The 23294-nt window shown below is 45.6% G+C and overlaps 1 protein-coding gene across 4 annotated transcripts in view; it reads right to left on the reverse strand.

Annotated features, from left to right (window-relative positions):
• Nucleotides 1-21719, reverse strand: part of LOC101279452 (argonaute RISC component 1) — a 39673-nt gene extending 17954 nt beyond the window's left edge. The window contains exons 1-12 of one of the 4 annotated variants that reach the window (XM_033422151.2): nt 21430-21719; nt 16283-16466; nt 13898-14018; nt 13285-13466; nt 12750-12886; nt 12391-12525; nt 12153-12240; nt 11347-11494; nt 7171-7290; nt 6668-6799; nt 6408-6541; nt 3078-3262 (exon numbers count right to left, since the gene is read on the reverse strand). In XM_033422151.2, coding sequence (XP_033278042.1) covers nt 3078-3262; nt 6408-6541; nt 6668-6799; nt 7171-7290; nt 11347-11494; nt 12153-12240; nt 12391-12525; nt 12750-12886; nt 13285-13466; nt 13898-14018; nt 16283-16466; nt 21430-21454 — 1591 coding nt within the window. In that variant the 5' untranslated portion in view covers nt 21455-21719. Of the gene's footprint in view, nt 1-3077; nt 3263-6407; nt 6542-6667; nt 6800-7170; nt 7291-11346; nt 11495-12152; nt 12241-12390; nt 12526-12749; nt 12969-13284; nt 13467-13897; nt 14019-16282; nt 16467-21429 lie in introns of those variants that run through there. The other 3 variants (XM_004266468.4, XM_033422153.2, XM_033422154.2) reach the window with 3 other exon arrangements.
• Between the last annotated feature and the right edge of the window lie 1575 nt (nt 21720-23294).

Raw genomic sequence — 23294 nt, forward strand, 5'->3', positions numbered from 1 at the left:
ACAACTAAACAAACACGGATAAATCTTACAAACATAATGTTGAGTGAAAGAAGCCAGACACAAAAACAGGTACATGGTATATGACTCCATTTATATAAAGTTCAAAGACAGTCAAAACTAATCTATGGTGTTAGAAGCCAAAATAATAGTGGTTAACACTGATGGGGAGTTGTAGTGATTGGTAGCCTGGGATTGTGGTAATGTTCTACTATCAAAACTAGGTACTGGTTACCTTGCTAAGACATTTTGTGAGAATTAATTGACTGAACACAAAAGATCTCTATATGTATACCGTACTTCAATAAAAAGTTTACATTAAAAAAATTGTACCAGTTTAGTGGAGAGGAAGGAGTTAAAAATACTAAGAACAGGGTGAGGTGTGGTAGCAGATTAGAACTGGACAAATGTGACACTATCCTTTTACACTCTCAGGGCAATCACAATGCATGTGGACCTTGCTTTGACCATCACTTGGCCTACCAGGAAGGAGGATGAAGGATCTTTAAAAGAATCTGACTGTTCCTCTTATCTGCAGGCTTAATTCCTAGGCAACGCCCCCATCACCTAAGTGGTATTCAATATAATCAAAGAACAGCATGTAAGTGGAAGAAACCCAAGGTCCTAATCAAGGTATGAGACTGGAGAGAGGTATAACATGACTGAGCCCAGGGAAGGGAAAATTTTCTGAGTAAGCACTGACTTCTCCAAGCATGCCGCACTATACTCCACATGCAGGCCAAAAACACTGGATTCTCCCTTTATGGAGGAAACCAGAAACATGGATAATTACTCAAGGCAGTTCTCCTAAAAAACATCCGATAAATCAATAAGAAAAAGGTAGTGAAGCCAATGAAAAAAGGAAAAGACTTGAGCAGGCACTTCTCAAAAGAGGCTCATGAAACAGCCAATAGAAATATAAAAAGACACTCCACTTTATCAATCACAAGGGACACCAATTTATGGCCCAAGAGAGACATGGACTGGAGGTGAACCAACTTCCATAAGTATTGAGTATCATGTGAGTGGAAGGCTCTACCTTGGGTATATATGTGCAGAGGGAAGAAGATTTCAGAGCAGAATCAGATCCACTCCATGCTCAAAACAATATCAAGCAAGACCGTAATTGATCAGCAGCCTGATACAATTTCTAGAGGAATCCAAAAAGAGACAAGTTAATCCTGTAGGTAGGATGACAAGAGAAAGCTTCCAGGAATAAGTACATTTAAACTAGGACTTGAAGGATAGAGAATTTTAAGGGCAAGGTGGAGGATAAAAAGAGTACTTAAATATTCTAGGCAAAGGCAAATGATGTAAGCAAAACCAGAGACTAGACAGCAGAGACAAGGAATGAGCATTTAGAGCATCTACTATGTCACAGGCACTGTGTTAGATGCTGCATTTTATATAATTAATTAATGAGGCTGAGAAAGGTTAGATAATTTGCCTAAGACAGTAATCTGGCATAGCCAGGATTAAAATCCAGTTCTATCTAATTCCAGAACAAGTCATCTTTCTGGTATGTGTGGCAAAGGGAACAGTACCTGAAGCTGAAAAGGTTAAACTAAGATCAGGGCCCTAAAAAACTTTTATTTTGTGAATGGGGGCTAATGAAGGTTTTTGGGGTTTTTTTGAGAGTACAATCACAAAAAGTCTCATCCAGTAACCTATACAAGAAAGATTTAAGAAGAAATGTTAGAACTAAATTGAGAAGAGTGGGTGGAGAGCAGGGAATACACCTTAATACTGTAAAAAAGAGCATTAGAGGTGAGGCAAAGAGAAGACAGACTGTCCCCAAAGTCTGGATGAAGGTACCCAGAAGCAACTGTGATGCCAACACAGAAGAGAAAAGTAAAGAGAAGGGCTTACTGGTAGACAGAGGAGACAAGCTAGTAAAGAAATGGTTCACCAAAACACTTTGTAAGAGCAGAGAGCACATACCAATGTATTCAGGATCTAGCGGTGTTTCTTTTCACACACAGTAGGTGATCAATAAACTCTTGTGGAAAGGAGATAGGTCAAAGGGAGAGATCGGAACTGCAGAGAGGTCAAGGGTGGAATCAAGATTTTAATAATACAATATAACATACAGTAACAATAGTTGGTGACTGAAACAACTGAAATGGATGAGAATTTCACTAGAATGAAAAGGCAGAGAGGGCAGAGTACAGAAATCTGGAAAATGCCAGGCATTCCTGGTAATGACAAAAACAATTAAGGAGAGACAGGAGAAAATATCAAGAAGTCAAGAGGAGAAAGGTCATTGGTGACCCTCTGCAGAGGAGGTTTAGGAGAATGGCAGAGGTAAAATAAATGAAAAAGGCTAAGGAGTAAGGGGCTGGTGAGGAAGTGGGCGTAGAAAATGTAGAGAACTCATTTAAAAACGTTGATGAAGAAAAACAAAAAAATAGGAAGAGAAAAGCTAAAGGAGATGGCATGACTGTGGTAATGTGCTCTAGGGTGGGGAATCTAAAGATGTTTGAGGGTTCAAGGGTCCCAAAGGTAAAAGGAAGGAATAGAAACAAGAGCACACGTGGGTTGAGTAAGATAAAAGGAGAGACACCTCTTCCTTTGAAGAGGAGACGTGGAGAAGGAAAAAAAGAGTAAGAGAAGAGCACTGAGTCAGAGATGTATATAGTCATTCTCATTCTTAAAAAAGAGGAAAAGAGAGGGAAAGCTTCTCAAAAAGTCTCCATCATTCCCAGCAGTGGAACACCAACAGAACCACCACAAATTCTGCTTGGGTGTGCTGCCCTATTGTCTTGACAGACAATGCACTCCTGAGAATAGGAATCTGGACTGACCCATCTCTGTATCCAGCTCAGCTTAGCCTGGCATACACACCAGCACACAGAGGACCCCAATAAATGTTACTGGGAAGGACTGTGAGCAGGTAAACAGGACCAGAGATGACTAACTGGCTCATATAGTCTAATATTTCTCCTCTAAGAAGAGCACTGACACTAAGGAACAGCTCTGGCTAGAGCCAAGAATCCACACTGAGTCGTCCCTAGGATCTTCCAGGGAGCTACCCTGAGAGGAGTCCTATCACCGTAATCACTGTCCCAACAGAACTGTACCATACACTGGCGTCTTCCCTGGCAGGATGACGATAATGAGCTGCAGCCCTGAGTAGGTGTTCTTGAGATGCCGGAACATGGGCTCCACGCTGTCTGCCCCCTGCGCATATTTGCAGAAGCAAGGCTGGCCCTGGATGGGCATCCCTGCATCCTTGGAAATCTTCCGCAGCTGGTCTGTGAAGTTCCTGCAGCACAAGTATGGTCATGACAGGAGGCAGGTAAGTCCCACTTTAATACCTCTAACCAAATGCCTCCATCTTAGGTGCCTAGCACTACGACAGGCACTGACAGATTATAAGATGAATGAGACATCATCACATCTAGTGTAAAAAGCACATTTACAGTTGGATAGGACAAGATAGAGCTTGCCAAGTGTTCAATGGTATGGGCAGAGAGCTGAGGGAGCCCAGAGAAGGGATCTGTGGGAATTCTCAAAGTCCCCCATGTTGTCCCATTCAAGCAGCTGGTTCCTATGTTTCAAGTCTACAGCAATAGGAAGATGCCCAAGAGGAAGGCCTCTTGGCTCAAATTAAAATAAATAAGGTTCCAACAGTGATCAGAGCACAGGAGATGCTCAGAAAAAAATGAGCTCCCTCCTCCCCTACTGGTTCTTTGAAGCCTGAGAGCAAATAATTAAACAAGCTTCTTTCTTTTGCCTTTAGAGCTTTACCCTAGGAAAGGAAGACAAAGCTGGAAGAGAGGGTTCACATGCAACAGATTAAAAAAAAAAATCGAGCTACATAAATATAATGACAGACTGAAAGGAGCAGCAGGAAATTCAATTGTGAAAGTCCTGCATTTAGATTAAAAGCAACAATGTACAAATAGAGAATAAAAGCAATCGTTTAGGGGATGTTATTATATAGCATATAAATATCAATAAGATGGATTTAAAAGCCTATACAGCGAGGAAATAAATTTCTTACTTATTAGTTAAAAAGAAAAAAAACCCGTAAGATTAATATAGTACAACACTGTTGTATAAAATTTTAAATCACTTATATACATATAGGTATATAAAATACATAAATTGGGTAGGAAGGTTATAATAATTCATGACAGTGACTGCATCAGAAAGGAGGAACGGGACTAGAATGGAGAATATAAAGGAATGTCAAATTTATCTTTACTATTTTATTTACTTTTTAAAAAGGATAAAATAAATATGACAATACTCTGGATGATGGACACATGGATGTTTTCCATATTATTCTAATTTAAAAAATTCTTTCAAATAAACATTAGAATAAAAAATATAACCTATTATTTCATGTAAATAAGAGCCAGGGCTCTGATGGACAACCTAACAGTGTTTCTTCCATTTCTCTGCTTTGTATACAACTACAGTATAGCTATTTAAAAAGCCAAGGTGTTACCAGATTCCATCAATAAGTGGGTCTTTACTTCCAGGAAAGTGGTTTTCCCTATCTTCTATTACCAGATCACACTTGGGATATTATGTCCAGTGCTGGGGGCCACAAAGTGTTTAGAGAACTCGAGGATGGAGAAAGTCTTAAAATCCTGTCCTAAAAGTGATACAGCTGAGGTAACGGCTTCTTTAGCCAGAAGAAAATTCTGAGGGTTGACCCTAGGACTCCCTTATACCTCCCCAATTACCAATTTCTCCACCTCATCTCTTCCCCTTTTGTCTCAGTGGAAAGGATGGCTTTTCCTGTGCTTTGGATCCCATTCCCTCATACACATGTAGGAACTTTGTTCTATTTCCTTTCTGGTTTCTCTGGGTTCTATTTTCAGCCTCTGTTCACTATGCACATTCTCCCTGGACAATCTCATCCACTGCCACAGCCGAAAACTCTCAAATCTTAATCTTTAGCCCAGAACCATACATGCAACTGGGTACCCTGACCCAGGTGTACAAGTCACATTTTTACTCCCTGAATCTAGGGATCATTGCAAGAAGGGGCTGTCTGATGAACTGACTCCTTCCAACTCTGAGATTCTAGGTTTATCAGTTTCTGTACCCCAAAATATCCAAAACAACAAATTGCTTCTCAAAAGAATGGGACAGGGGAAGGACACGGGAATGAGAGAGAAACACACCAAGAGTGGAGCTACCAACAATGTGACACAAAGGCACAGCGCTGAGAGCCTTTCTAATATTGGTTAAGGACCAGCCCTCCAAAGCCTGGCCAAGGCTAAGAGCAGCCTGGCTTAAATGGGGCTAAAATCCCAAGAACCCAGGAAAGGAGACAAGAGGAACACATTTAAGAGAAACTATAATTGTGTGGAAGTAGTTATGTATCTGTGAGGGGAGAAGGAGGGCCAGAGTCTCCATATTCATCAGGAGCTGCTGTAACTAATTCTTATGAAAATCCCAAGGCCAGCTGAACCCACCAGGGCACACATCTCTACTAATTCTCATCACTGCCCGAAGTGGTCAGCTCCACTGATTCTTTCTCAGCCCCAGAGTGCACTGACCTTACTCCAGATCCAGAGAAAAAAAAAAAGCTACCACTTCAAAAGACTGCAGGAACACTGAACTGTACACTTTAAATGGGTAAATTTTGTGGTATTTGAAAAATATCTCAATAAAGCTGTTAAAAAAAAAAGAAGACTGCAGGGGAAGGGTTGGTGACTTCTTCACTTACTTATTCACTCATTCAAGACCATTACTCCCCTAAACTGTTCCTTTAAACCATTTGGCTATATCACTTTCTTCATTGCTATCATCTACTCCCAGCCACTCAGCCACAGGTGGCTCAGAGGCCCTTACAATTCATGTTCACCTAATTCAGGTCACTTGGACCCGACTGAACAAATTCTGTGCACAGGAAAGGACAGCTCAGAGTACCAGCTGAACTTTTATTTCCAATTAGGAATATAAGCTTTGAAACCTCAGAACTGATTTGATTCCAATCTGACACTTTCTTGATATGCAAACCTTGTACAAGTTACTTAACCTCTTTGAGCCTCAGTCTCCTGAAAATGGAAATACCACCACCTACTCACTGTGAAGATGAAATAAGAGAACATAAAATTAGGTACAATGTTGGCACAAACATAGTCATCACTACTACTGTTTACCATCCATGTTAATAATTATAACAATAAAATAATTCAGGTCTCCCTTAGGAGATTCATGTCCTGAAATCATCATCTCTGACGCAGATATGGCTCCTTATCAAGACTCCTGACCACAGATGGACAGAAAAGAAGCAGGCAGAAGTGTGAGCCAGACAGCACAGGTGGGGAGAGTCAAGACTCAGAAAGAACAGACTACAGATCAAATCGTGGCCCCCTGGGAGTAGAGGAAGTTAGGCAGCTCTAGGATCCTTCCCACCCTTCCATCCATACACCCAACCTCCTTACTTGAGCACTTCTTCTCGACACTGTTTTTGGGGTGCGAAGCAGGCAATGGCCCAGACTTTGATCTCAATTCCATTGTAGAACTGTTTCCCCCGCATGTCCCAGACACCTTGATTGGGTGTGGCAATGGCCCGGTTCTGGGGATAGGCAAAGGGGGCGTCCAGGTGAGCCTCAGTAGAGCCAGGTGCGTAGGGGAGCAAAAGCCACGGGCTATACAACCCAACCTCCCCCCACATGTCCCAGAGATGTTGTCTGGCCCTGACCCTGCTCACCCGGCCGCCGTACTGCAAGATGGGCGCCGGCAGCACTCGCCCCGTCACCTCCGTCATGTCATCCTTCACCTTGATCCCAAATTCCTGAATGTAGGGATCTAGGTTGTAGCTGGCATTCTTCATCTGTAAGACAAAAGAAGGGGATCTCAGGAGAGCAGTAGCTTGGCAATACTGCTCACCTTCCAGGTCCCAAGCAGAAAGCCCTGAAGAACAGCTGAGGCTGGCAAGAAATAGCCCTAAAAAAGGGGTTGGGGGGAAGTGGAAGATGAGGTAAGTGGGAATGGATAACATAGGGAAGTAATACAGGAGAGAAAAAGAGATAGGAAACAAAGTAGCTACAGGGTCAAGAAGCAAGAGCAGTCCTATGGAGTCCCAGGTAACAAATCCAGACTTTTGTTTTCCTAAGGGTCCTGCCAGGGCAGAAAGGCATCTGTGCTACCAGGGACTCCCATGACTGAGCAACCAAGCATACGTTTCTCTGCATCCTCACTGACCAGGCGGCTGATCTCCTCTTGTCTGTCTGGGGCCGATCTAGCTGTAGCCTTTATCATGGTTGAAGTCTGGTTGTCAGTCAGCTTCTTAATGCAGCGCTGCCCAGCCACAATGTTACAGACCTAAGGAAACAAGAATACGTACCGCTGGCCTGAGTATAGTTCACCCTATACCCGGAGCCCCATAGTAAGGAAAGAGGACTTGGCTGTCAGTCCTGGGAAATGGACTAGAAAATCCCTTGTTCATAGACAGGTAAGTTAGAAAATATCCACGTGCAATACAAAAGGTAATACAGCCACTTTGTGATTAAGAGCTTGGGATCCAGAGGCAGATCTGGGCTCAGGGCTCATATATTAAATAGGGAGAACAGTAACAATCTCCTAGGACTGTCTGGAGACTAAATTAAATAAAGCACTTAAAGAACCAAGTACAGTTCTGAACATTGTAAACACTCAGTAAGTTGTAGCATAAATTATTATTTACCAAAGGACCCAGTCTAGAGCTCTTCTTAAGACTAAAAAAACTCAATACACACAAACTGGATGCCTAGGTAGCAGACAGCTCTCCAATGGTAGCAGGCAGTCAGTCGTTCCACACTGCAACACACCAGGAGAACCAGCAGTGACTCAACTCTTGAGCCCGAGCCTACAGATGATCACTGAGCCCTTGGACTATAGAAATCACTGTCTGTTGACTGACAGTGTGCTCTGTTGGTGTGAGGAACATCCTGCCACATGGTTCTCTGTATTGGGCCCAAGAGAACACAATGGAGATCAGAAAAGACTTCCTAGTGATATATAAGACTTCCATTGCCCAATATACTATATTCAGGAAGCAGTGAACAGGAAGCCTTTTGGCAAAGTAGAGAGAACTCAAGAACACTTGAGTTTGAAGTCTAGCTTTGCCAATTCTAGAAGATGCTACCTTGGGTAGGACTCTTAACCACTCTAAGGCTCTGCTTCTTTAATTTTAGCCACCGGAAAAAGCACTAGCTGTCTCCTGAAGCTGTTGTGAGGATTTAGATGAAATGAAATGTAAAACTTGTTCCCATAGGGCCAATACACTAAGTACTGCTTCTCTGCCTAACTTCCAGAGTTCATGCTGAACAATGGTAGGGAAAACCAGGACAAGGTCACCTGCCCTTAGACTCTGTACCTCAAAGAATTAGTCAATTCCCTTAATGAAAATCCAGAATTGTTAAAATTTGTGAGGTTGCTCTCTTGAAGGTAACTTTAAGTTGTAGAACTCTTTACGGATAATTTCAACTACAGAATCAACACTGGAAAAAAGACTAAAGCAGGGATGTAGAGAAATCGGACCCCTTGTGCATTGCTGGTGAGAATGTAAAATGGTACAGCTGCTGTGGAAAACAGTATGGTGATTCCTCAAAAAATTAAACACAGAATTACCATATGACCCAGTAATTCCACTTCTGGGTATGTACTCAAAAGAAATGAAAGCAGGGACTAGAACAAATATTTGTACGCCTATATTCATAGCAGCATTATTCATAATAGCTAGAAGGTGAAAGCAACCCAAGTGTCCATCAATGAATGAACAAACAAAATGCGGTAGGTATATACATACATCGAAATATTATTCAGCCTTAAAAAGGAAGGGAATTCTGACATATGCTACAATATAGATGAACCCTGAAGACATTATGTTAAGTGAAATAGGCCACTTAAAAAAAGGCCATATATTATATAATTCCATTTATATGAAATGTCTAGAATAGGCAAATCCACAGAGACAGAAGTAGATCAGTGGTTAGCAGGGGCTGGTGAGGAGGGCAGAAGGAATGGTAAGTGACTATTAATGGGTATGGGCTTTCTTCTGGGGGCAATGAAAATGTTTTAGAATCAGACAACGGTAATGGTTGCGCAACTCTGTGAATTAACTAAAACCCACTGAATTGTACATTTTAAGAGGGTGAGTTTTATGGAATGTGAATTATATCTCAATAAAGCAATTCTAAAAAAAACCTATCACCTACAATAGCCTATGTGATTTGACCCTGTACCTCTCTCCAAAATCATCTCCTACTACTTCTCCCCTCATACACTACATACCAGCCACTAAGCCTTCTGTCTCTCTAAGAAGATCCAAGCTCCCTGCTGCTTTAGAGCCTCTGTACTCACTATTAAACTCTTGCCTGGAAGGCTCTTCCTTCAGGTTGTAAAAGGTTGGTTCTATCTCATAATTTGGGACTCAGCTCAAATGTCTCCTAAAAGAAGCCTTCCCTGGTGGTCCAGTGGTTAAGATTCCGCACTCGCACAGGTTTGATCCCTGGTTGAGGAAGTTCCACATGCCGTCAGTGTGGCCAAAAAGAAAAAAAAAAAAGAAGCCTTCCCTGACCACAATAACTAAAGTGAATCTCCAACCCACTCCACCCTTATGACTATCCCCTTAACCTGTTTTATTATTCTTATAGCACTTACCACCAACTGAAACTATCTTATTTATCAACTTATTATCTATCTCCCCCTTCTAGATTATAAGCTCCATAACAGCAGGGACTTTATCTGTCTTGTATCTCTGCTTTCCCCACACCTAAGAGTGTATGACTCATAGTAGGAGTTCAATAAATATTTGTTAAATAAACAAGCAACAGTAAAAATCAAAATACATAAGTTATTCACCTTGGAAACTATTGTTTAAACAGAAGTAATGTCAATTTGCTAACAAATCTCAGCTTGCAGTAGATATTACCCAAAGCCTATCTACTTAGCTGTAATTGCCATTAAAGACTTCTGTTTACATCTCAGAGAACATACTGTCTTCATCCCACTTTCTGTGCATCAGCAGCTATTACTAAGTCAGAGTTCTTGGGCTTTGGGATCTCTTCTCCCTTCAGCCTAATTTCCTCTGGTTAGTTCTGAAATCCCAGAAGCTCACAGAAAGAAGGCTTAAGTTTTGGTCCCAGCTATCTGACTCCTGCTGCTAGAACAGAGTAGGACGGTCATCTAGGCTAGTGCTTTTCCAACTTAAATGTTCATATGAATCCTCTTTAGATTCTGTTAAAAGAGATACTGATTCAGTAGGTCTAGGTGAAACCTGAGATTCTACATTTCAAACAAGCTCTCAGGTAATACCTATGCTCTTGGTCCACTGACCACACTTTGAGCAGCACTAGACTAGACAATGAAGCAGTCAGAGACAGTTTCTCATTAGACATTTTGGCTAGTGTATAGAAAACCAAATACAGCCCAGTGGTTCTCCATTTGCATTCTATGACTTAATGCAAATGACTTAAAAGCATTACTTAAGTAATGACTTAAGTAATGACTTAAGAGCATTACTATTCTTTCCTTAATTGCAGAATTTCAAAGGTCTGCTGAAGCATAAAAATATGACAAATCTTGGAGCGAAAACTTTTTCAAAAGGAACACACTGGGTTTCCCTCGTGGCACAGTGGTTAAGAATCTGATGCCTGCCAATGCAGGGGACACGGGTTCGAGCCCTGGTCTGGGAAGATCCCACATGCCGCGGAGCAACTAAGCCCATGCGCCACAACTACTGAGCCTGCACTCTAGAGCCCGTGAGCCACTACTGAGTCCTTGAGCCACAACTACTGAGCCCGTGAACCTAGAGGCTGTGCTCCTCAGGAAGAGAAGCCACCGCAATGAGAAGCCCGCGCACCGCAACGAAGAGTAGCCCCCGCTTGCCACAACTAGAGAAAGCCCGCGCATAGCAATGAAGACCCAATGCAGCCAAACATAAATTAATTAAGTTTTAAAAAAAAGGAACACATTGATCACTGGGGATACAGGATTCACGTCATAGGTAACGTTCATGTACATTTTCTGTAAAATAAAGTATACTTGTATCTTTAGGTCATTTAGATCCCGAGCTCCAGACAGGGAAAGAGAAATTAAGAGGACATGAGTGTAGGTATCTGAAATCTCTGTACTGAATGAACTAATTACTTATTAAACAGTAAATACAGCTTTCGCCTCTGCCTGGCAGTCCTGAAAGAATACGAGAGCAGGATGCGGGATAAGTAAAGAACTCAGCAGTTAAGAATGAGGCCTACATTTCACAGAATGACCTCTCAGAACATCAATTTTCCAAACCTAAAAATGATGAGAGACTACAAATGGAAGAATAGACCTCTGATGATCAGTGTGCAGGTACCGTGCTTGTTCCCCAGCCAGGCCATTACTTGGCAGTCTCACCTCTAGGGGCAGGTAGGTATGCTTTTGTTCCTGGCCAACTTGCAGGCAGGGCAGGTGGGGATACTTGAGCTGAAGGTTATATTTCTGCTTGAAATACTGTGCCACTGTGCACTCCACAGTCTGTCCACTCTCCAGCTGCAAGGGAAACCTGTTTGGGGGAAGGGAAAGAAGTGTCATAGCCTAGCATTCAGTAACACCTTTCTAGACCTACAACCATGGGAAGCGCCAGACTTGACTTCATCCCTATCCAACCTCTTTGAGCACTCCCACCACTCACAGGAAAGCAGAGGAAATACAGGGCTCCAAGAGTGAAGCCAAAGATTTGAAAGGCAAGTTCCACAATGTTCAGATCATATCTGACTCATCTGTATGTCTAGTGTTGTGCATGAAGCCTGACACACAGTAGGCACTCACAGCCCAGCACAGTCTGAAGTGAAGGACGTAGATGGAATCAGTGACAACTTTCCCAAGGGTCTAGCCTAGGATATCAACTTGCTTTTTCAGGAGGAAGAATAAGTTGAGAGAGATCCTAACATTTATAGAACTGAGAAAGAAGCCAGAGAAAGACACCTGCTCTCCAGTAAAGGCCCAAGAAGGAAAGGTGGAGACCAAGAAGGTAAAAATGGTAGGGAGAGTATCAATGGATCTGGGAAGGTTAGGGGAGGGATGCCAAATTCCCACAGCTTATCTTCAAAAACAGGGCTCATCCTCAGGGCCAGGTGTGGGTGCAGAGAAAGTGAACAGAGTATGTTGAAATATCGGCCCTCTTCCACCAACAGTATGGCTTAGCAGCCCTGTCAACTTACGTCTGATGGCTGGCAGGGCGGCGGGTAACATTACACACGCGGTATTTCCTCTTCATCTGTCCACAGTGGGTCACTTCCACCTTCAGGCCTGGGACACACACACTGCTTGTCAGGGTTGGAAAAGGTTGCTCATGTGCCCAGGCTTGGCCTCTCCCCTGAATATATCCCAAGGGGATTTCCTTTTAGGACTAAAGAGAAAGTAGCACTGATTCCCCTCCCCGCCTGGTTGGGTCCTCACCCTTGATCTCCTTGGTGAAGCGCACACGCTGAGAGTCCGTGAGGGGCTTGGGCTGCTCATCTATGTTCCTGATGTCCAGCACCTCACACATGAACTCAATCACTGGCTGCGCCTTGTAGAAGGCAGTGGCTGAGACTGTGGGGACATGGTAAGTACAGCTCAGCTCAGGTTCTGTCTTCCAGAATAAATGGAAGCACTGCTCTTTACACCCTCTTCTTTATAGGGTATTGGGATGGGGGAGGGGTCCCAGGGCTGTAGGGATTAGACTAGGAGTGTGGTTACAGAGCTGGGAGGGATGAGGCTGGGAGTGTGGTCACTGGACTCAGGGTGCCCCTGGCTCCATAGCTCTCCCCACTCACCATCAATGTTGAGCATCATCTTCCACATGGCAGGGCGCACAGACTGGTGAAAGCCGAACCAGACCTCGCGCCCACCCCCCAGCGGGTGGTAGTAGCCCTCAGGCGGTGAGAAGAAGGAGCGGCCCACAGGGGTGTACCTGGCAGGGACAGGCAGAGAACTGGTCCCTCGGGCACAGGCCCCCACCCTGTGAGGCATCCTGGGCACGGAGGAGCCCTGGCCTGGAAGGCAGGACACCAGGGCTTTAATTCCAGCTCTGATCCTTTACTAGTTGTGTGACTGACCTTGTGCAAGTCTCTCCCCTTTTACTGCCCTGCAGGGACAGATGGGGTGAGGTCCAAAGATATCTACAAGGGACAGGGCCAAAGCTTTAAACCATCTAAATGTATATGCACACTTGCCTGGTATATGGTAGGGCTTCAAAGAATTTTTTATTTGAAAGGCACACGGTGGGACCTTAATATACGCTCATTCCCCTCCTCCTCCCACAGCACTTCTGCCACCACTTGTAGCCCAGATACTAACTACACCCAGTACCTCATGGATGCCAGGTGCCTCATGGCCACATCCAGGGCTTGCACAGACTCCAGGGGAACGGGGATCTGGCCACTAACCAAGGCCTCATGCAGCATGCGCCAGCTCACAATGGCTAGCCACTTGATGGAGACCTTGAAGATTCGATCCTTCCCTTCCCCAGGGATTGTCACCTCGAAGTCAACCTTCAGGAAAGAGAAAGGGGTGAAAGATTGCTGATGCTGTCCCACAGTCCAATATTCCCTGCCTTGCCCCTATTATCCTTCACCCCATAGATTTCCCAGAATCTGCTTCTTAATCTGATAGGGACTCACAATGAAAACTTCAGAGTAAATCCAGCCCCTTAGTCTCCAGCCACCTTGGCTCAGTGTATCTGTCCCTCTCAACCACACTTAGTAGGAAGTCCCTTAGGTCTATTTTAAGTCTAATCTCAGTCTGTTGGACAGGGACAGACATACAAGAGGCTAAATAAACATCAGCACCTACCCATCCCTCACCCTAAAACACACTTTCTCAGCACAAAAGACGAAAGGGATCTCTGGACTGCCAGACTCCAAACAGGCTTAGTTGAGTTCTGTCCCTCCCCAGACAGGTCCAGCCTGACTCCCAACCTTACCCGTTCATTGCCAATGGGCAGTGCTGTGACAGTGTAAATGTTCTTCTTTCCATCATACACGGGCTTGCGATCACCAAAGATCTGAGGCTTGAAATGCTGGACCATGTATTCCACCACTTCCCTGTGGGGAATGGGAAAGGCCAGTGGAAGCTGAAACACTACTACTTCAAGCTCTTGGAAGTAATTTAAACTCCAGGCAATGTCCCATCTACTATATGCTGTCCTACCAGCTACTAATCTCTATTCTAAGCAGTGCTTCTCAAGCTTCAACATTCATATGAACCACCTAGAGATCTAAAATGCAGGTTCTGATTCAGCAGATTTAGAGCAAAGTCTGAAATTCTACGTTTCTAATACGCTCCCAGGTGATATTTTTGGTCCTCGGATCACCCAGGCTCCGAAGGACCTAAAAGAGTGGTTGTGAGTGCCTTCTGAGCAGAGGGGGAGGCTGAGGGGAGAAGGGCTTAATCTCAGGGTCTGTCCAGAATCAGGAACAAAATCTAGGCTGCTCCAATCCCCAAGCTGATAATCAAGAAAGGTAGATGGGAAGAGACCTGAATTGGAATAGGAATAAAGTGTGGAAGAAGAACCTCACCTCTTCCATCTCTCTGAAGTCCTTAGTCCTACCACCCTGTTTTCTCTCCATTATCATCTCTTTCCTGATTTCAGTTCCTGTGCTCTGCTACTTAGATTCCAGAGTATCCATCTAGCCTTCAAAATCCCAGTCCATCCAACTATCTGAACTCTTCGCTTTCTAAACCAAAGCTCTTGAATACTATTGGATTAAAAGACTCAAACTATACATTGGAAGCAACTGTAAACACATGGTTTTAATGCCAATTAGGCCTCAGTGCTGCCCAGCAATCTTTTTCATATCTCTGATCACTTCCATCCTCATAGATTGTGTCAAACCTTCTCCACTACCCGCCTAACGACAGAATCCACTCCTACCTCAGATCAAAAAGCATCTTTAATAATTTTGAAAGGAGTAGAACATAGAAGGCAAGGCCACCCTCAAGTTCCCAGACATATAAACAAATACATTTATATACACTTGCCTCTTTTCCTCTTTCTTTCCTCTCACACTTGAAATATCCCTTCCATATATAACTTTTAAACATCTGAAAATATGTTCAACTTCACTCAGTAGAGAAATACAATTTAAAATTAGACCAAGATACAATTCTCTACTTATCAGAATGCCAACAACTAAAAAATCCAATATACTGAATTGGTGCGGATATGGGATGATACCTTACTGATGGGAGTATAAATTGGTACAACTTACCTTAAAAAAAACTGGTAACATCTCAAAAATTTTAAATGTATTATGCCAGCAATTCCAGCCTAGGAACTTATCCTACAGATACACTTGTATTTGCGTGCAAAAATGTATCTATATTAATATTCTACACAGTTTCACTTTCGTAGCAAAAGTTTAGACTCAACCTAAATGTTCCTGAATAGATTTATTAAATAGATTATAATATATCCATTCAATGGAATATCTATGAAGCTATGCAAAAGAATGAGACAGATATGTAGGTACTGATATATATTACTTTCCAAATTATATTGTTCAGTGGAAAAAAGCAAGGTGCAGAGCAGTGTATATAAGATTCTGTATTCTGTGTGCTTTAAAAATGTTCTGTAAACATATAGGCTTGCATATGTATAGAAAAATATCTGGAAGTGTACTCAAGAATGGTAATAATGAATGCATCTGGGGAAAGGGACTAGGAGACAGGAGGCCAGGGTAATACGAGACATTTTTCATTGCTACTCTTCCTGTAATATTAAATTTTTTTTTTACATTGTGCATATATATATGTGTCCTCCTGCCTCAGCAAGGACATCCCACTCACTCCTCTCCTCTCTGTCTTGTACCTTTAACCTCTCCTGCACTAGCTCCTTCTCGGTTTATAAACATACCCATGTCTCATTCTTAAAAACTTTTCATTTATTCATTTCAACAAATAATGAAATGCAGTAGGCACTATACTTGACCCCTATAATCTTCTCTAGCCAACATATTCCCTCTCTCCCCATGCTTCACTATCAAGCTATCTAGAAAAAAGCTATCTGTTCTCACTATCCCTACCACATTACCTTCCATTTATTCCTTAACTCACTGTTAGATTACTAGCCCAACTCCTCTACTGAAACTACTGTGGCAATAGGTACCAATTGTCTCCTAATAGCCAAATCCAGTGATATTTTTCAACATTTACCTTACTTAGAATCTCTTCCTCAAGAACTTTCTTGAATTTGGTGATATCACCCTCTACTAGTCTTTCTTTTACCCCTCTGGATTCTCTTTTAAGGCTGTGAGACTCAGGAAAATAAGGACTACTGGACTTAGTGGCTTAAACGTGCATTACTTACCGGTTGACTCTGCGAGGACACTTATCCGGCTTGATATCCACCTCGTAGTGGTAGACGTCAATCTTAGGGATGTCCACTTCAAAGTAGTTGGCCAGAAGCTTGATTGGTTTCCCCACGGTGCCAATGCCAGGCCGGCGAGGTGCCTGGAACACCTGCTGCAGGGGGGGCAGGTAGGTGCCTGCAGCTACAAGACAGAGAGGCTGGTGAGGGTAGAGTCTGGTAATTTCCTTACCACTCTGATCAGAGAAGGCACAAGGCCTCCTAGAACGGGAGCAGCAAAGTGTAGGAAAAGCCTCTTTCCTGACTACCCAACCCAACTGAGGGCTTCCACTGGCTGAAACAACCCAGGCTCATTTTTTAAAAACTCTTTCCAGTTAGGAAAATTACCCTTGTTGTCTATCTTAAATTCATCAAATGAGTATGTAATATCTTCCTATTACATGTTAAGTAGACGGGCTAAATCTGGCTCTAGTAACAAAACTCTTTCTTCCCTCTACTAGATGAAGACTCCTTCAGGTATCTAGCAGACCAAGAAAGCCTTATTATCTGTCAGCCAGATGCTCACTTCACTCATCACCATCCTGAACACAAAATAGTATCATCTTAATGTTTCTCTGCACTGCAGGCAGGAGGAAGACCTAAAGAAGGCCAAGTGCTGGGGCGGGCGGATGGGGGGAGGCCACGCAAGGAACAGGGCAGTGTCTGAGAAAAGATTAAGGCAACCGAATGGCTGAGGATGGAGCAGAAAAGGAGAAAAGGCTAAAAGGATGGATTTTGGAGACTAAGGAAAGGAGAGAGGCTGAAACACGGAGCTGGTGAAGAGGCTGGAACTGGAGGTCACAGCCCAAAAATGCTTGAACTGGGAAGGAGGAAAGGCTGGAGTTAGGGCTGGGGCAAGACAGTTTAGAGTTGAGAGCCTGGGCAAGAAGCAAGGCTGCAAGTGGGGAGACAATGAAGACGTTCAAAAGAAGAAAAAGCTAGGGAATGAAGACAGGCTAACTATAGGAGACTGAGGCAAGAGTAAACTAGCGTAGAGGATTTGGGAAGGAGGGGCAGACAGTAGCATCCTGGAGAAGACGAGATTACTGCTTCTGGGAAGAAGAATACAAGATTCTTTCCAGGCCCACAGCTCCTTCTACACAGAGGGCCCAGACAGTAGCAGAAGGGGTTTAAGACAGAGGCAGCCCTTGGGAAAGGGCTAGGGCAGGGCCAACTCCCACTACTTTCTCCTCTATTGCCACCAGTCTGATTGCTGCCCCTGGTTTTATTTTCTAGCTTGAGGGGAAAGGGAAGAAAAGAGGAAACTGCCTAAGAGAACCCTCCCTCAGCATCTACTATTGTCTTTGCCAGCAGAGGACCAGCCCAGGTGGGAGGAAAGAGGGACAAAACAGCCCAGAACCTCCCATTACCAGAGATCTGCTTTCACAGTTGGCGAGGCTGGGGGGATGGGGCATATCCTCAGCAGGGGGGTCAGGAAGAGGTCAGAACCATTCAAGGGAGGGGCCTGCTTTCCAGAGCTAAGCTGCTGTGTCTCCTTCTAACCACCTGTCAAGCCTACCCTACTCCACAGACAGGGAAACACAGACGGGAATGGCAGCCCAGTCTGGGGAGAAAAGGCCTTCAGGATTCAGCTACCTGGGGAAGTGAAAGCTTAACTACTAGCACCTGGCCACATACCCCAGAAAGAGCTGAACAGAAATTATACACAAGCCATAGATAGACATACACATCCAAACACATACTTAGACCTGGACAGTGTACCTTCATACACATACCCCTCACCAGCCTAGATTGTGAGATCTTCAAAGATACAGGCTGTATCTGCCTTGGTCACTGCTGAATCTCCAGCGCCTGGCATATAGGTGCTCAATATACAGATACTAAATGAATTAACAAACAGATCCATAGACACACCACAAAGAACACACAAGCATACACAGCACACAAACACCTGCACACTGCTCAGAAACAATTATAAACCCAGCACAGGACAAACATGACCCTAGTGGAAGTAGCTGGTAAGAGATACCCTTTCCCTCCCCAAGTTCTTACATTCCATTCACCTCCTTAGCCTCCCAGGCTGAATAATTGTTAGGAGCCTTGGGAGAAAGACATCCCCTAGAGCTAGGGGCTGGGTAGAAATGATGGGGGATGGGACAGACACTCTAGCCTCAAAACCTTCTCTTTCCCAGAAACAGGACTACACACCAGACTTAGCCTTAGGCACCCTCCACTCCTAGGAGGCTTTGGAAAAACAAGGAGCCCCCACCCTCCCCTTCATACCCAAACTAGGGAAGGCAGGAGGAAGAGAGAACCTCTCTCCCACTCCACTCCCCTGCAAGCCTTACAGCAGTACAAAGTTCCTCCCCTAACCCCACCCTGCCCCCAGCTTTTAGTCTGAGAAAGGGAGACACTTCCCTTCAGACCCAGACGGGGACAGACGGCCACTTTGTGATGCAGATGAGGGCCCCAGCACAGAGGACAAAGCTTGGGCCTTGGGGGAAAGGGGCGGGGCCCTTCCCTGCAGACAAAAGCATGGAGGGAGGGGCTATGAAAAGGACACTCCCCCTCCCCCATCCTCAACCAGCCCTGAGAAGGAAAAGTAACAGAGCTGAAAGGCCTGGCTCAGGGATTCCTTCCCTGCAGTTCTGAGGCACACATACCTCCCAATAAGCTAGACAGCCCACTCAAAAGACAAACTCAAGGTTGGGTTAGCTGTCCAGTAAGCAAAGAGTAAAGGGCCAATCGCTCCAAAAAGAATTTGTCCACACACTGAGTACACACAAATTATTAAATATCCACACATGTGCTTAACCATTTATGTTCACACTGGAATGTGATTCAATTCAAAAAATAAAGACGTACTTGTGTCAGGGCCTAGACATTGGTTGGTTCCACAGATAAATCAGACACCACCTCTACCCTCTGGGAGCTCCCAGTCCAGTATATGTACTTGTAACACACCTGAGCACAGAAGGCACACCTGGCCATAAGCCCAGTGAAGCCAGCAACAATACCTTGCTTTGTGTACGTACTGTGTCCTCAAACCTCCAAGAAAATAGTCCGAGCCTAGGAAGGAGGCAGTTATGGGATCCCTCCACTCACAGCTTCCAGAATGAATTTCAATTACACCTTTTGATGAGGTAAAGCCCGCCTCATTAGGCTACAGCCAACTCCAGATACCAGGCTCTAGTTCCTTCCCTAGAAGCTATAAATATGTAACATGAATCAGAAAAAGTCAACTTTTTCATCACTCTAGAGGCTATTAGAAATTCACCATAATAGATCAATCTGGTATGGGTGCCAGCTCCCAGCAATCCATCTGGACCTCTGGGACCTCTACTACTCTAGTCCCTGGGTTGCTGCAAGTAGTCTCCAGCCCAGAAAACCACGAGAGCTCCTGGAATGGAGAAAGGGGCCTAAGGGAAGGAGGAAGTAGTTTTCTGAAGTCAGTTGCTCCCTGCATTCCACCTTAAGGCTTACACAGCCTTTACAAGGTTGTTTTTGTCCTGGGGAAAGTAGTCACTAAGTACTTATAGATCACTGAATGGATGACTCGAAGAATGAGTCTGAGTCGGCAGGAGCTATTTCCTTAAGGGGATTAGATCTGGTATAAAAGACAAAGATGCTTCAACCAGAAATGAAATTCCTGTCCCAAATGGAAATCCTATTCCCACTCCGAGATCAAATGGAAGGAAGTAGTGAGACAAGACCTAAAGGATTCCCAGGTCCAGACTGCTCCTCCCATCAAAAGGGTAAGAGACAGGACACAGGAGGTGCCACCACTACACAACACATCCAGGGACTCTGGTCTTCTTGGGGCAGCCTTGCCTCAGTTTCTCCTCTATTCTTACCGCCTTTTCTCCTGATTGTAAATAAGAAGAAGTTAAGGCTATCACCTGGGACACCATGGTGAAGGCTATAGACTTCCCCCTACCCCAAACAACGTATTTGTGACAAAAGGCTAGCTTGACGACCTTGGGTCTAATAACATGGCCCTGACAGTTTCTGGGGAGTAGAGAGAGGAAAAAGAAAAGATACTCAGTGGGGGACAACAAACATAAAAATATTAAGGTATAGAAAGATTAGGCTGTCGACTCAGGAGACATTCAATAGAGAGGTCATTTTCCTTGGATTAAAAGATCCCAATTCTGCTCACTGTTGGACCGTGCAAACCAGGCAGAAAACCCCTTCTAGGTAAACCTGGTCCTGGCCTTGGTACCTCAGTAACCAACACATTTTTTAAGGCCTGTCTTCAAGGGGGACCCGTCCATAACCTAAAACATTGCTTCCATCCCAGTCTTTCCTCATCCCAGTGGCAGAATAAGGCACTTTAGCAGTTTCCCTCAACCTATTCTTGCAAATTATGACTGAAGGTTTTCAGGGCCAAGTGCAAGAGCCCCAAGATGGGGAAGGGGCCCATTTCCACTTGTACTCTGCCAGCATAACCTAAGAGAGACTGCAGCCCAACAGTGCGCTCCTTTTTGCAATCCAACCTGCGGGTCTGGGGGTGGGGGGTTCGGGCGGCCACGCCCCCACCACATCGGGCAACCCGTTCCAGCTGCCACCTCCGCGCATGCTCCGGCGCCTCCGCTCCATCTCCCTAGACTGGGGGGGGGGGATCCCGGGGCTGGATCCCCACCCACTGCCCCCTGACCCTCGCCCCCGCGTCAGGCCCGGCTGGGGCGGAGCTCACAGCCCAGCTCTGGCGCCTTCTCCCAAAAGACATCAGCCCAGCCCAGCCCGGCTGAGCCCCCGCCCCCGGCATGCGGCAGCTCTGGGCCCATCTGTGTCGACCCCCTCCTCTCCTGGACACCTGGGGCCCGCCCCCTGCCACCTGCCGGGCCTCTCCCTAGGCCTCCCGGGATCTCCGAGTGTCCTTACGTGCGTTCAGGCCCTTCTCCCAGAGCACTTCCCACCTCCAGGAGTGCATACAGCCTCCTTTGATAAATGGCCCCCGTCTCTGAGCTCCCTTCACAAGGTTTCCCCCGGAACTGCACACAGCCCCCTTCAAACTGGGCCCCCCATCTCATAAGAGCCCCTTTCCTCACTCAGGAAACCTTTCCTCACTCGGAAATCCTGCTCTTCACGCGGGAGTCCCCTAGTCCTTGGAGCATGCACCGTGCCCCTCTGCCGGGGGCCCTTACCTGCTCCCGAGGGTCCCGCTTCCATCCCATATACCCGTGCGGAGGTCAGGCGGCCCGGAGACTGTGGAGTCCAGCGTGAAGGGCCTAGGTACCCCGCACTTTAGCTGCTTGGGCTCCCGGGCCGGGCTCGGCTACCCCCCCAAGCCCGGCCGCTCGCGCCGCCGCCCCCGCAGCCTCCGTTGCAGCCGCCGCCGCGGAGCCTGCAGCAGCTCCCCCAGCTAGCGCCCGGCCCGCTGCCAGTGCGCAGGCGCGACCGCCAGGCCCAGGGGGCGGACGGGAACGAGTCAAACGGGGCGCTCCGACAGCAACAAAGGCCAATGGAGAGGGGCGGGGGCACCGGGGACCGGAGGCAGCGGCCCCTGGCGGTCACCCGTCGCCATGCAGCCCGGCGAGAGGGCTCCGGTAGAGGCGCCGCGGAACCACGCAGTGGCTTAAGTGGGGCGGGGCGGGAGGACAACCCCCCGCAGCAACCTCCGGCCTTGTCTTTTCCCCAAACCTATCCCTCCAAGCCTACACACAGCCTCCCCCCTTCACACAGGGCCACGCGCACATTTCCACCTCATTCCCAGGTCACCCTCACACACTCCGAGAGCCCCGTCACCCAGGGGCCCTGCCTCCCACCTCTCCTCCCAATCACCCTCATCCTTCAAGCCTCGGCTGCAAAGCGATTGCCTCCTCGAAGCCTTTCTCCGTCCCTAGTCACTGAACTCACTGACGCCACCCTCTCTTCCAGGCCGACTACCGGGCGCTGAGACCACAGATATGAAAGAGACTGCCTACCCTGGAAGATGTCGCAGTCTCAACTTGAGTGCAGCTCCTGAGCTCTACCTGCGGGACCTGGGAAACACCTGTCTCCACTTTCTCATCTACAGCTCACGCCTCAACTCAGTCAATCCGTTTCTGCCCTCACCATGTCACTTAAAACACTTTTTGTGTCGAAATTCAAAGGATAATTTTCAACTCTTATTTCTCTGCAGCATATGACACTTTGCGTCTCCTTCCTTTTTGAGGCTTCTACTTGGCTTCAGCATTTTCTGAGGTCTCCTATTGCCTAAGCCCTTTTCAGCCTTCTTCAAGGGCCCCCCTCTTGCTTTTGATTCATTAAATAACAGTGTTCACCATGGTTTCAAACCCACCTCTCTTCTCATTCCACTCTCCACTTTTCCCTTAAAGGTCTCATCCATTCTTATGACTCAACTATCCTTCCAAATCTCTATTTCCAACCATGTCTCAGACTCATATTTCCAAGTGTCTGCTGGACAGCTCCACCTGGATCTACCAGCACTTCAAATTTCAAGAGTCCAAATCCAAACTCTATCTTTCCCCCACAAACGTGCTTGTCCTATACCTCCTGTCTCTGTGAAGGGCACCTTCATCCCAGAAATGACAGTTTCTCTCTCTCCCTTGCTTCTTCCCCTATACAGCTGTTCACAAAGACCTGACATGTTTACCTCCTGAACTGCTCTCGCATGATCTCCCTGACATTCTTCTGATGGCTCCTTGTGCTGGTGCAGACCTTTACCATACCTTGCCAAAAGTATCACAATCACCTCCTTGCTGGTCTCACGGTTTCGGGGAACATTTCTCCTATTTGGTCTGCATCAATTGATAGGTGGTAAGAGACCCCAGCTCAAACATCACTTTTCCATATATTCATTCATATGTATGCATCATCCATCTGTATTTTTTGATGCCTACTTTACACTACATGCCGTGCAGAAGGCTAGGAACTTAAGAGAGAGACCATATCCAGTTGCTACCCATTGGGAAGATTAATTTCTGACACTTTTCATCGTATGCTTTGCTTTTCTCTAGCAGAGGTTCTCAAATAGCAGGCATCAGAATCACCTGGAGGGCTTGTTAAA

This window comes from Orcinus orca, chromosome 1 (assembly GCF_937001465.1).
Source record: "Orcinus orca chromosome 1, mOrcOrc1.1, whole genome shotgun sequence".
In the NCBI taxonomy this organism is placed as follows: domain Eukaryota; kingdom Metazoa; phylum Chordata; class Mammalia; order Artiodactyla; family Delphinidae; genus Orcinus; species Orcinus orca.